This window comes from Mustelus asterias, chromosome 5, assembly GCF_964213995.1.
Source record: "Mustelus asterias chromosome 5, sMusAst1.hap1.1, whole genome shotgun sequence".
In the NCBI taxonomy this organism is placed as follows: domain Eukaryota; kingdom Metazoa; phylum Chordata; class Chondrichthyes; order Carcharhiniformes; family Triakidae; genus Mustelus; species Mustelus asterias.
Window position 1 is genome coordinate 148,596,359 of NC_135805.1, and position 14,673 is coordinate 148,611,031.

The following is a 14,673-nucleotide window of genomic DNA, read 5'->3' on the forward strand; positions in this document are numbered from 1 at the left end:
ACCTCTACCCCCCCCGCCACCCCCCCGTGGGACCTCTACCCCCCCTCCCCGTGGGGTCTCTGTGTCTCCCCCGTGGGGTCTCTGTGTCTCCCCCGTGAGGTCTCTGTGTCTCCCCATGAGGTCTCTGTGTCTCCTCCTCGTGAGGCCTCTGCCCCCACACCCCCCCCTCCCAACGCCCCGTGTGATCTTTGTATTGCCCCCCCCCCCCCGCCGCCCAGATTCTCAGGGAGCCCAGTTTGGCTCTGCCCCCCCCCCCCCCCCACCCCCATTGCCTCCAATCGGCAACGCCGAGGCTCGGCGGCTCCGGAGATCTCCAATGGCGCGGCTTCTTACCTGAACAGATGACGCTGGCATCCTCCCCATGGTGGCAGTTGTGGGAGCCCCACAGCCTGGAGCTGCAGTACCAGAGCACCGACTCGTCCCCACGGCACGCCACGTCATCCAGCCAGATGGGGCCGGTGCCCCTACCAAAGTGGGCGTGGGTGGGGGCAGACCTGGCGCTCCCGCAGCCCAGTGAGCTGCACACCACCTTGGCATCGTGGAGCCCCCACTGGTCATCGCAGATGGTGCCCCAGCTGTCCCCAAAGGAAATCTCCACCCGGCCCTCGCACGGGTTCGTCCCATTCACCAGGTGCAGGTCCATGTGTTCTGCAAGGAGAGGGAGGGGTTAACACAGGAGACGTTACCGGGGCAGGGGAGGGGGGCACAAATTAAAATTTAAATTGCTTCAGAGACATCAAAACATAGAAACTAGAAGCAGGAGGAGGCCATTCGGCCCTTCAAGCCTGCTCCGCCACTCATTCTGATCATGGCTGATCATCAAATTCAATATCCTGATTCCCCCCCCTTCCTCCCATATCCCTCGATCCCTTTAGCCCCAAGAGCGATATCTAATTTCTTCTTGAAATCACACCTTTGGCCTCAACTACTTTCTGTTGTAGTGATTCCACACATTCACCACTCTCTGGGTGAAGAAAGTTCTCCTCATCTCCGTCCTAAACCGTCGACCCTGAATCCTCAAACTATGAGCCCTGGTTCTGGACTCTCCCACCATCGGGAACATCCTTCCTGCATCTACCCTGTCTAGTCCCGTTAGAATTTTATATGTCTACATAAGATCCCTTCTCACTCTTCTGAACTCCAGTGAAAACAATCCTGACTGACTCAATCTCTCCTCATACGTCAGTCCCGCCATCCCCAGAATCAGCCTGGGAAACCTTCGCTGCACTCCCTCGAGAGCAAGAACATCCTTCCTCAGAAAAGGAGACCCAAACTGCTCACAATACTTTAGGTGTGACCTCACCAAGGCCCTGTATAACTGCAACAACACATCCCTGCTCCTGTACTCGAATCCTCTCGCAATGAAGGCCAACATACCATTTGCCTTCTTTACCGCCTGCTGCACCTGCATGCTTACCTTCAGCGACTGGTGCACAAGGACACCCAGGTCCCGCTGCACACTCCCCTCTCCCAATTTACAGCTATTCATGTAGTAATCTTCCTTCCTATTATTGCTACCCAAGGGAATAACCTCACATTTATCCACATTATACTGCATCTGCCATGCAGATGCCCCCACACTCAGTCTGTCCAAATCACGCTGAATCATCTCTGCATCCTCCTCACAGCTCACCCTCCCACCCAGCTTTGTATCATCTGCAAATTTGGAGAGAATACATTAGTTCCCTCGCCTAAGTTGAGATATACTGATTTCTTTCTTTACTGTGGGTGTACCTACACTACATGGGACAGACTGATGTCCAATAACAATCCTGGAACTCCCTCCCTAACAGCACTGTGGGTGTACCTACACTACATGGGACAGACTGATGTCCAATAACAATCCTGGAACTCCCTCCCTAACAGCACTGTGGGTGTACCTACACTACATGGGACAGACTGATGTCCAATAACAATCCTGGAACTCCCTCCCGAACAGCACTGTGGGTGTACCTACACCACACGGACTGACTGATGTCCAATAAAAACCCTGGAACTCCCTCGCTAACAGCACTGTGGGTGTACCTACACCACACGGGATTGATTGATGTCCAATAGCAATCCTGGAACTCCCTCCCTAACAGCACTGTGGGTGTACCTACACCACACAGACTGACTGATGTCCAATAACAATCTTGGAACTCCCTCCCTAACAGCACTGTGGGTGTACCTACACCACACAGACTGACTGATGTCCAATAAGAATCCTGGAACTCCCTCCCTAACAGCACTGTGGGTGTACCTACACCACACGGGACTGACTGATGTCCAAAAACAATCCTGGAACTCCCGCCCTAACAGCATTGTGGGTGTACCTACACCACATGGGACTGCAGTGCATTCAAGATGGCGGCTCACCCACCACCTTCTTAAGGGGGCAATTAGGGATGGGCAATAAACGCTGGGCGTAACCAGCGGCGCCCACATCCCGTGAACAAATAGATAACGAAACACAGTCCGGGTTAGGCGATGGTCTCTGAAGCACCTGATTGGTTGCCAACATGAGATGTTGGCCAATGCCCATGACTTGGTGCCTGAACCTTTACCTGAGATGGCGATGGTGAGCGGTTCACTGGGAGTCGAGTTGTACATGTATCCAGCGATGGTGGCCCTGTAGGTGCAAGTGTAGTTGCCCTGGTTGGCCATGGTGGTATTGACAATGGTAAACTCTGCCATGGAGTCACGCACGACCATCCGGGTGCTGAGCTCTGTGCCGTCCTGGTAGAGCTGGAAGTTTCGCGTCTGGTATTCCTTTGGGGCGGTGCACAGGAGGGTGAGCAGCTGTCCCTGGGGATACAGATGGAGTTCCGTGTTCTTGGATATTGTGGGTCTCTCTGCCTGACCTACAAGTCACAAAGGTGGAGGTTATCGTTACAGGGGGGCGCTTTAACTATCGTCAGCTTTACATCAGTGGTGGGGAAATTATTGGAGAAGATTCTCAGGGACAGGATGTACTCACATCTGGAAGAGAATAGGCTTATTAGCGATGGGGAGCATGGTTTTGTGACGGGGAGGCCGTGTCTCACAAACTTGATTGAGGAAGCAACAAGAAAAATTGACCAGGGCAAGGCAGCGGATGTTGTGTATATGGACTTCAGTAAAGCCTTTGATAAGGTTCCTCATGGCAGGCTGATACAGAAGGTGAAGTCACATGGAATCCGAGGTGAGCTGATAGGATGGATATAAAACTGGCTTGGGCATAGAAAGCAGAGATTAGCAGTGGAAGGGTACTTTTCTAACTGGAGGTCTGTGACAAGCGGTGTTCCACAAGGATCAGTGCTGGGGCCTCTGTTGTTTGTAGCATATATAAATGATTTGGAGGAAAATGTAGATGGTCTGATTAGTAAATTTGCAGATGATACAAAAATTGGGAGAGTAGCGGATAGTGAGGAGGATTATCAGAGGATACAGCAGGATATAAATCAGCTGGAGACCCGGGCCGAGAGATGGCAGATGGAAATTAACCCGGACAAATGTGAAGTGATGCAATTTGGAAAGTCGACTGCAGAAGGAGAGTATGCAGTAAATGGTCGAGTCCTTAGAAATATTAGCATACAGAGGAATCTAGGCGTGTAGATCCACAGTTCCCTGAAGGTGGCAACTCAGGTGGACAATGTGGTCAAGAAGGCATATGGCATGCTGTCCTTCATCAGTCGGGGCGTTGAGTATAGGAATTTTAAAATCACGTTTGCACTGTATAAAACTTTGGTTAGGTCGCATTTGGAGTATTGTGTACAAGTCTGGTCGCCACACTACCGGAAGGATGTTTATGCATTGGAAAGGGTGCAGCAGAGATTTACCAGGGTGTGGCCTAGTTTGGAGGATATGGACGATGAAGAAAGGTTGAACAACCTTGTTTTTTTTTCATTGGAGCGTCGGAGGATGAGGGGGGACCTGATAGAAGTTTACAAGATTATGACAGGCTTGAATAGAGTGGATAGTCAGTCTTTTTCCCAGGGTCGTAGGGTCAATTACCCGGGGGCATAGGTTGAAAATAAGAGGGGGAAAGTTTAAAAGAGATGCAAGGGGCAAGTTTTTCACATAGAGGGTGGTGAATGCCTGGAATGTTCATCTGGATGGATACATGAATAGGCAGGGAAGAGAGGGATATGGACCACATAGAGGCAAGAAAATATTCATTTAGAGAGGTATCTGTGTCAGCACAGACTTGGTGGGCCAAAGGGTCTGTTCCTGTGCTGTACTGTTCTTTGTGTTCTTCTTTAAGTCTGTAGGAGGAATGTTGCTTACTTGGAACTGAAACAGTGATAAGTTAGAAACTAAATTTACTTCCTTTGATTTTTAAATATTGTTCAATTAATTATTTAAGCTATTTCATTTGTTAGTCATATTTAAAATGTGTTATTAAATAAAATGTATTTTACGATTTAAAAAGTCCTTAATTTGTCAGTGGAATTTCTCCTGGAGCGAAATATTTCTTCCAAAATAGAAAAATTGTTGTGGTCTAGCCTGGGGTCCTAATGTAACTTGGGGGCCTGGTTCCGGACCCTCACACTGGGCCACTCAGTTCAAGGGTAGTAAGTATTGGCCCATCCAGCAATTCTCACTTTCCCTAAACTAATGAGTTAATAGTAACACTTACAAGTGACTCATCTTCCAAAGCAATTTCCATTTTTTCTTTAATCTCCTAATCCATCTCTCATCTTTTTAGCCCACTCACCGAACTTGTCTATATCTTTTCACAGACTCTGCATCCTCCCCACAGCTTACCTTCCCACCTAGCCCGGCGTCACCAGCAGATGGTGGAAGGTCGCTGGAGTAGGGCAACTGATGGCATAGTGCAAGCATTCTAGACTAGCAATGCACAGCTCCTGACAAATTAGAATTCAATAAAAATCTGGAATCCCACCATAGCAGATGGTGAAATTTAAGTGGAAACCCTTTGTGGCAGATGGTGAAATTTAATTCAATAAAAATCTGGAATCCAACCATGGCGCATGGTGAAATTTGAATTCAATAAATTTGTGGAATCCCACCGTGGTTGATGGTGAAATGTGAAATCAATAAATTCTAGAATTCCATTGTGGCGGATGGTTAAATTCAAAATCAATACAAATCTAGAATTAAATGTCTACTGATGACCATGAAACCATTGTCAACTCTTATTATGAAACAAATCTGGTTCACTAATGTCCTTTAAGGAAGGGAATCTGCCATCCTTACCTGGTCTTGCCAACATGCGAATCCAGAACCAAACACAGGCTCTTGAATGTCCTCAGTGATTGGCAATAAGACCCTCAATGCCCTCATCGCAAGACCAAGTAACATTATACATTATGAGCGGACTTAAATGAGCATGGGGTTCATTGACTCACTTGCAATAACGATCTTCACCCGGTCACTGTGAGTGGACGAGTACATCTTGCCATTGATGAGTACTTTGAACATGCAGGTGAAGAAACCTTCCTGGCTCAGGCTGATGTTCCGGATGGTCAGAATAGCGCTGGACACCGAGGTGGGCCCCACCTCGGCGATGGAGCCCGATTCGCCAACTTTGAAGAGGTGGAAGGTGATGACGGCAAACACACTGGCCGAGGAACAGCGGAAATTGACAGCCTCGCCCTGCACGAAGGCAGCGGATAGCCGCAGCACAGAAATCGAGGGCCTCGGCAGAACATCTAGAATGAAAGGAAAGAGGCTGTTAGTGCACATCAACAGCCTTCGGACCCCATCGAAGGGTAATGGGGGGAGAGTATCAAGGCAGCATTTGACTGAGTGTGGTATCAAGGAGCCCTAGCCCTAGCTAAACTGGAGTCAATGGGAACCAGGGGGCAACTCTCCACTGGTTAGAGTCATACCTATCCTTCATTCTGCCATTAACACATCCTTCTATTTCACTTTCAGACAGTGCTGACCTTTATTCTGCTATTAACACATTCTGCTATTTCACTCTCAGACAGTGCTGACCTTTATTCTGCTATTAACACATTCTGCTATTTCACTCTCAGACAGACCTGACCTTTATTCTGCTATTAACACATTCTGCTATTTCACTTTCAGACAGTGCTGACCTTTATTCTGCTATTAACACATTCTGCTATTTCACTCTCAGACAGACCTGACCTTTATTCTGCTGTTATCACATTCTGCTATTAACACATTCTGCTATTTCACTTTCAGACAGTGCTGACCTTTATTCTGCTATTAACACCTACTCTGGGCCGAAACATTTAGTCTTTAATTTGCCTTGTTATCCGTGAGACCTTTGCCACTTCGCCTGCCCCACCCTTTTGCGCATCCCTGACATTCTATTTTGCCTCACCTGCTGGTCCACGACGCCCCCGCCCACAACCCATTTCCCACCGTGTAAATGTTGCGCCATTTCTCTCGCCACGGATGCTGCCAGACACGTTTAACATTCAGAAACCTGCAGCCACCAGACGAGTTGGGAAGTGTTCACAGCCACCTCACCTGTCACGATCACCTTGACCCGCTCGCTCTCCGACGAGTTGTACAGCAAGCCCGACCTCTTCAGCTGATAGAGGCAGAAGTAGCGCCCGCCGTCCGCGTAGGTCAGATTGGCAATGCAGAAGGTCACCGAGAATCCGGCCGACGGGACCGTCTGGTAGGTCACTGCGCTTGCCTCGTCCTCCTTCAGCAGCAGGAAGATCGCGCCGGTAAAGACCGGCGAGGCGCTGCAGCGGATACTGACGTATTCACCAATGGAATACTTGCCCGCCTCCCGGAACAGCTGGATCCGCGGCTGGGTGGGTTGCTCTGCCGGGAGGGGGGGGGGGCGACAGACAGAAAATGGGCGACGAGGAAGGAACAGAGAGAGAGAGAGAATGAATTAAACAGAGATATGGCAACAGAGCACAAACGCGGGATGTTATGCAGGACAAAGGTGCCAGACTGGCCATACCGGCATCCTCTAACTTTGAAACCTCCACTGAATGTGCCTGACACATGAATCTCTTCCCTACGCTATTACAAACTGACTTTCCTTCAACATTTCCTTTTTGGATCAAAAGGAACAGAAGTTTATTTTCATTCACTGGCACTGTCACTGGCTTCACCTCGCAGTCATTGCCCATCCCTAATTGCCCCTTGAAGTGAGTGTCTCGTTCAGTCATTTCAGTGGGGAACAGCTAAGAAATAGCCACATTTTGCTGTGTATGAGAGGGTCTGGAGTCACATGTAGGCCAGACCGGCTAAGCATGACAGATTTCCTTTCCCAAAGGGACATGAGCGAATCAGATTTATTGCAACGATCCACAACGGTTTTGTTGTCATCCTTCAGACTTTTAATTCCAGACTTTTGTCAATTTCACATTTCACCATCCGCCGTGGTGGGATTCGAACTCAGGTCACCCACAGCGTTAATCCGGGGTAAATAGTTCATTCAGCTCATTGAGTCTGCTCCACCATTCCATGAGATCATAGAATCATAGAATCTCTCCAGTGCAGAAAGAGGCCATTCAGCCCTTCGAGTTTGCACTGACCACAATCCCATCCAGGCCCTATTCCCATAACCCCACACATTTACCCCGCTAATCCCCCTGACACGAGGGTCAATTTACCATGGCCAATTAACGTAACCTGCACCTTTGGAGTGTGGGAGGAAACCGGAGCACCCGGAGGAAACCCACGCAGACACAGGGTGAACGTGCAGACTCCACACAGACAGCGACCCGAGCCAGGATTCGAACCCAGGTCCCTGGAGCTGTGAAGCAGCAGTGCTAACCACTGTGCTACCGTGCCGCGTTGTTGGGACCACAATTGTTTACGATTTACATAGATGATTTGGAGTTGGGGACCAAGTGTAGTGCGGGGGGCGGGGGAGGGGGGGTGTGGGGGGGAGGTGGTGCTGGGTTGGAACATGTGTGAGGTGTACAGGATTATGAAGTGTGACAGACGGGATAACTCTTCCCTTTAGCACAGGGGATACCATCACCACACGGACTGACTGATGTCCAATAATAATCCTGGAACTCCCTCCCTAACAGCACTGTGGGTGTACCCACACCACACGGGATTGACTGACTGTCCAATAATAATCCTGGAACTCCCTCCCTAACAGCACTGTGGGTGTACCTACACCACACGGACTGACTGATGTCCAATAACAATCCTGGAACTCCCTCCCTAACAGCACTGTGGGTGTACCTACACCACACGGGATTGACTGACTGTCCAATAACAATCCTGGAACTCCCTCCCTAACAGCACTGTGGGTGTACCTACACCACACAGGTCTGCAGTGGGTTCAAGATGGCGGCTCACCCACCACCTTCTCAGTGGGCAATTCGGGTTGGGTAATAAACGCTGGGTGTAGTCACACCCCACAGAAGGGTGCGGTTCCATCGGCTGCACCCTGACAGACATTTGCGCAGTTCTCCATTTGATCTGGAGGGAATATGAACGAATTGGGTGACCGGTATGTGGTGGTCGAATTGGGGATGGGCTGGCATCCCATCGCCCGGTGTCTGGGCACCAGCACTATTAGCCAGTTAGTCAATCATGCCACCTTGCCATCTAACTATAACCCTACAGATGGCACAGTACACTGGGTATTGTGGCTACGGCCATCTGTGGTAATTCTGAGAGAGAGAAAGAGAGAGATAGACAAATAGAAAGGGGAGAGAGAGAGAGACAGAAATAGATAATGGGAAAAAGTTGACAAAGTGAGAAACAAAGAGAGAGATAAAAAGAAGAAAGAGAGAGAGTGATCGTTACTGGACTAGTAATCCAGAGACCCATTGTAATGTTCTGGAGACCCGGAGAGAGGGGAGAAAGAGAGAGAAATAGAGAGAAAGTGAGAAGAGAAAGAGGGATAGATAAAGAAAGAGAGAAATAGAGAGAAAAGCGAGTGGAAAGAGGGAGAGTAAGGGGGTGGGGCGGGGGGGGAAGTGGAGACAGAGAGCGAGAGACAGAGAGAGAGAGACAGAGAGAGAAACAAAAGAAAGAATGATAAAGCGAGAGACAGAACGAGAGAGATAAAGAAGGAAAGAGAGAGAGATATTGTCACTGGACTAGTAATTCCGAGAGCCGGGGTACTGTTCTGGGGACCCGGATTCGAATCCACCTCGGCAGATGGTGAAGTCTGGAATTCCCGATTGTCGGAAAAACCCATCCGGTTCACGAATGTCCTTCAGGGAAGGAAATCTGCCGTCCTTACCGGGCCTGGCCCACATGTGACTCCAGAGCCACAGCAATGTGGTTGACTCTGAAACGCCCTCTGAGCGAGACACTAGGTTCAAGGGGCAATTAGGGATGGGCACTAAATACCGGCCTGGCCAGCGATGCCAACATCCCGAGGGTGAATGGAAAAAGTGTTTAGTTCAGAAACTGAAATTCCCGCTCCACCTTTACCGGGAGTCATACCCAATGGACTCCATGTCTGGCCATGAACCCAGACCAGGGTGTGTCCCCCGCACCCCTCACCGGCCACTTACCGATCACAGTGACGTTGGCTCTGTCGCTGACGCTGGAATTGTAGACCTTTCCCAGCCTCTCCAGCTGGTACATGCAGGTATAGAAGCCGGCCTGGTTCAGGGTGATGTTCCTCACCACAAAGGTAGCGTTCGAATATTTCCCCTCGACTGCCAGCGAGCTGACGTAGGTGGACTCTCCCACCTTCTGCAGGTAGAAGGTGCCCCCCACGTAGTAACTGGGCGAGGCACACTGTATTCTCATAGACTCCCCCTGGGCAAAGACACTCGATGTCCTCAGCACGGCGATTTCTGGACTTTGGAGCTGATCTGGATTGAAGGGAAACACAGGAAATAAAACGTCAGCATCCGAGCTAACAGCAAGGGGGTCTACAACAAGACGCTTCTGCTCCCCTTACTTGAGGAGGGGTGTAGTTGTACTGGAAGCAGTTCAGAGGAGGTTCACTAGACTGATTCCAGGGATGAAGAGTTTGTCTCATGAAGAGAGATTGGGCAGTTTAGGCCGATTCTCTCTAGAGTCATAGAATTCCAACAGTGCAGAAGGAGGCCATTCAGCCCATTGAGCCTGCACTGACAATAATCCCACCCAGTCCCCCATCACTGGAACCCCATGTATTTACCTGGCTAGCCCCCCTAATCTTTGGACACTACGGGCAATTTACCATGGCCAATCCACCTAACCTGCACATCTTTGGACACTAAGGGGCAATTTAGCATGGCCAATCCCCCTAACCTGCACATCTTTGGACACTAAGGGGCAATTTAGCATGGCCAATCCACCGAACCTGCACATCTTTGGACACTAAGAGGCAATGTAGCATGGCCAATCCACCTAATCTGCACATCTTTGGACACTAAGAGTCAATTTAGCATGGCCGATTCACCTAACCTACACATCTTTGGACAGCAAGGGACAATTTAGCATGACCAATCCACCTAACCTACACATCTTTGGACAGCAAGGGACAATTCAGCATGACCAATCCACCTAATCTACACATCTTTGGATATTAAGTGGCAAGTTACCAAGGCCAATCCACCTAACTTACACATGTTTGCACTGTGGGAGGAAACCGGAGCACCCGGAGGAAACCCACGCAGACACAGGGAGAACGCGCAAACTCCATACAGACAGTGAGCCAAGGCTGGAACCGAACCTGGCGTGTGAGGCAGCAGTGTTAACCACTGTACCACCGTACCAAAGAACGAGGGGGGATCTAATTGAGGTGTACAAGATGCTAAGAGGGATTGACAGGGTAGATGGAGAGAGGATGTTTCCCCTTTGTGGAACATTCCAGAACAAGAGACCATAGTTTTTGGCTAAGGGGGGGGCAGATTTACAATGGAATTAAGGAGGAATAACTTCGCTCAAAGGCTGGTGAATCTGTGGAATTGTCTATGCCAGAATGCAGTGGATGCCCGGGTGCTAAATGGATTTAAGAAGCAGGTCGATCAGTTTCTAATGAATTACGGGGTGTAGGGTTCTGGAGAACGGGCTGGAAAGTGGAGATGAGGCCCAGGTGAGATGGGCCATGATAGTATAGAATGGTGGAGCTGGCTCGAGGGGCTGAATGGCCTCCTCCTGTTCCTTGTCCTTATGTTCTGAGGGGAATGGGCGGCAGGGATACTGACAGGGTATCTCCCCCACTGCGAGGGACTAGAACTGGATGGGTGCCTGGATGGGTGCAGCTCCAACAACACTCAAGAAACTCGACACCATCCAGGACAAAGCAGCCCCGCTTGATTGGCACCTCATCCACAAACATCCACTCCCTCCATCACCGACGCTCAGTAGCCGCAGTGTACCATCTACAAGATGCACTGCAGCAATTCATCAAAGATCCTTAGACAGCACCTTCCAAACCCACGACCACTTCTATCTAGAAGGACATGGGCAGCAGCTACATGGGAACACCACCACCTGTAAGTTCCCCTCCAAGCCACTCACTATCAGACTTAGAAATATATCGTCGTTCCTTCGCAGTCGCTGGGTCAAAATCCTGGAATTCCCTCCCTAACGGCATTGTGGGTCAACCCACAGAACACGGACTGCAGCGATTCAAGATGGCAGCTCACCACCACCTTCTCAAGGGCAACTCGGGACGGGCAATAAAGGCTGGCCAGCCCATGTCACACAAATGAAGAAAGAAAATTCTGTGACTATACCCTCTGGTCCTACACTCTCCCCCGAGTGGAAACATCCTCACAACATTTACCCTGTCTAACGCCGCCCCCCCCCCCCCACTGAGAATCTGACATATTTCAATCATATCACCTCTCATTCTTCTGAACTCCAAGGTGGGAGGCGATGACCAAGTGGTATCATCGCTAGACTATTAATCCAGAAACCCAGCTAATCTTCTGGGGACCCGGGTTCGAATCCCGCCACGGCAGATGGTGGAATTTGAATTCATTTTAAAAATATATCTGGAATTAAGGATCTACTGATGACCATGAAACAGATTGTTGGAAAAACCCATCTGGGTCACTAATGTCTCTTTCGGGAAGGAAATCTGCCGTCCTTACCTGGTCTGGCCTACATCTCACTCCAGAGCCACAGCAATGTGGTTGACTCTGAATTGTTCTCCAAGGGCAACTAGGGATGGGCAATAAATGCTGCCTCTGCCAGCGACGCCCATGTCCCACAAATAAATAACAAAAAAGGAGGACAGACTCGACCTGTTTAATCTTTCCTCAGACCCTCCATACCTGGGGTCATCCTTGTAAACCATTGGGTTTTAGGGTGGAGAATGCCACAGGATATCGATAGCTTACAGGGAGACATTGACAGGGTAAGCGAGTGGAACAGAAATAGAGTCGTAGAGGTTTACAGCAGGGAAACAGGCCCTTCGGCCCAACTTGTCCATGCCGCCCCTTTTTTTAACCTCTAAGCTAGTCCCAATTGCCCGCATTTGGCCCATATCCCTCTATATCCATCGCACCCATGTAACTGTCTAAACGCTTTTTAAAAGACAAAATTGTACCCGCCTCTACTACTATTTCTGGCAGCTTGTTCCAGACACTCACCGCCCTCTGTGTGAACAAATTGCCCCTCTGGACACTTTTGTATCTCTCCCCTCTCACCTTCAACCTATGCCCTCTAATTTTAGACTCCCCTACCTTTGGGAAAAGAGATTGACTATCTGGCTGATCTACGACCCTCATTAATTTATAAATCTCTACAAGATCTCTACAGCCTCCTGCGCTCCAGGGAAAAAGGTCCCAGTCTATCCAGCCTCTCCTTATAACTCAAACCATCAAGTCCCGGCAGCATCCTAGTAAATCTTTTCTGCACTCTTTCTAGTTTAATAATATTTTTTCTATAATACGATGGCCAGGACTGTACACAGTCCCATAATTGGCAACATGGGGGGAAAAAAAGTGAAGTTTTTCCACTCCGGGAGGAATAATGAGAAGGCGGATTGTTATTTAAATGGAGAGAGGCTGCAGAAAGTTGGAGCACAAAGATACTCAAGGGGTCGGGGGGGGGGGGGGGGGTGGGAGGGGTGGGGGGGCAGTTGTGGGGTCTTTGTAGATGAAACCCAGAAAGCTAGCACACAGGCACAAAAGGTCATAGGGTAAATAAATGGGGAGTTGGCTTTTATTTCCATTACCTGGTCTGGCCTACCTGTGAGTCCAGACCCACAGTAATGTTAACCCTTAAATACCCTCAGGGATGGGCAATAAATGCTGGCCCAGCCAGCGATGCTCACATCCCGTCAACAAAGCTCCCAGTATTAACCCTTTCACATCCTCTCTGGATCTCATGAGTTTCGATAAGATCACCTCCCTCTTCGAAACTCCAACGCACGTAGGCCCCAGCTGGGCAACCGTTCCTTGATGGCATAGAATCATAGAATAGAATCATTGAATCCTACAGTGCAGAAGCAGGCCTTTCAGCCCATAGGGTCTGTACCGACCACAATCCCACCCAGGCCCTATCCCCATGACCCCATGCATTTACTCTAGCTAGTCCCCCTGACACTGAGGGGCAATTTAGCACAGCCAATCCACCTAACCCATGCATATTTGAACTGTGGGAGGAAACCAGAATACCCGGAGGAAACCCACGCAGACACGGGGAGAACATACAGATTCCACACAGATAGTGACCCAAGCCGGAAATGGAACCTGGGTACCTGGCGCTGTGAGGTAGCAGTGCTAACCACTGTGCCACCGTGCCAACTAGGCCAGACTAGGTAAGGATGGCAGATTTCCTTCCCTGAAGGACATTAGTGAACCAGATGGGTTTTTCCCGACAATCGACAATGGTTTCACGGCCATCAGTAGATGCTTAATTCCAGATTTTTTTGTTGAATTCAAATTCTACCAATAGGCCATTGCCTAAGGTGGTGGGAATGGGGTTGGGGGGTGGCAGCGGAGGGGGTGGGGTTCATTTAAGATGGATTGGAGGAAGAATTAATTCTCTCAGAGAGCGGAGATACTTTGTAAATCTTCACTGAGTTGGTCGATTGGTGAGAAAAGGTGGTTTGGATCACTGGATAATTTCCGGATTGAGTTTGTTACAAAGAACAAAAGAACAAAGAAAATTACAGCACAGGAACAGGCCCTTTGGCCCTCCAAGCCCGCACCGACCATGCTGCCCGACTGAACTAAAACCCCCTCCCCTTCCGGGGACCATATCCCTCCATTTCCATCCTATTCATGTATTTGTCAAGATGCCCCTTAAAAGTCACTACCGTATCCGCTTCCACTACCTCCCCCGGCAACGAGTTCCAGGCACCCACCACCCTCTGTGTAAAAAATCTGCCTTGTACATCTCCTTTAAACCTTGCCCCTCACACCTTAAACCTGTGCCACCGAGTAATTGACTCTTCCACCCTGGGAAAAAGCTTCTGACTATCCACTCTGTCCATGCCTCTCATAATCTTGTAGACTTCTATCAGGTCGCCCCTCAACCTCCGTCGTTCCAGTGAGAACAAACCATGTTTCTCCAACCTCTCCTCATAGCTAATGCCCTCCATACCAGGCAACATCCTGGTAAATCTTTTCTGTACCCTCTCCAAAGCCTCCACATCCTTCTGGTAGTGTGGTGACCAGAATTGAACACTATATTCCAAATGCGGCCTAACTAAGGTTCTATAAAGCTGCAACATGACTTGCCAATTTTTAAACTCAATGCCCTGGCTGATGAAGGCAAGCATGCCGTATGTCTTCTTGACTACCTTCTCCACCTGCATTGCCACTTTCACTGACCTGTGTACCTGTACACCCAGATCCGTTCAGTGACCTATGTACCTGT

General features: G+C 49.5%; 1 protein-coding gene across 3 annotated transcripts in view; it reads right to left on the reverse strand.

Annotated features, from left to right (window-relative positions):
- The window catches only part of LOC144493880 (scavenger receptor cysteine-rich domain-containing protein DMBT1-like), a 65,218-nt gene that overhangs the window by 15,291 nt on the left and 35,254 nt on the right, over positions 1 to 14,673 (reverse strand). For all 3 annotated transcript variants that reach the window (XM_078213461.1, XM_078213459.1, XM_078213460.1), the window contains 5 exons: positions 9,414 to 9,719; positions 6,430 to 6,735; positions 5,334 to 5,636; positions 2,547 to 2,843; positions 334 to 648 (listed from right to left, as the gene is read on the reverse strand). In XM_078213461.1, the coding sequence (XP_078069587.1) occupies positions 334 to 648; positions 2,547 to 2,843; positions 5,334 to 5,636; positions 6,430 to 6,735; positions 9,414 to 9,719 (1,527 nt within the window). The remainder of the gene's footprint in view (positions 1 to 333; positions 649 to 2,546; positions 2,844 to 5,333; positions 5,637 to 6,429; positions 6,736 to 9,413; positions 9,720 to 14,673) is intronic.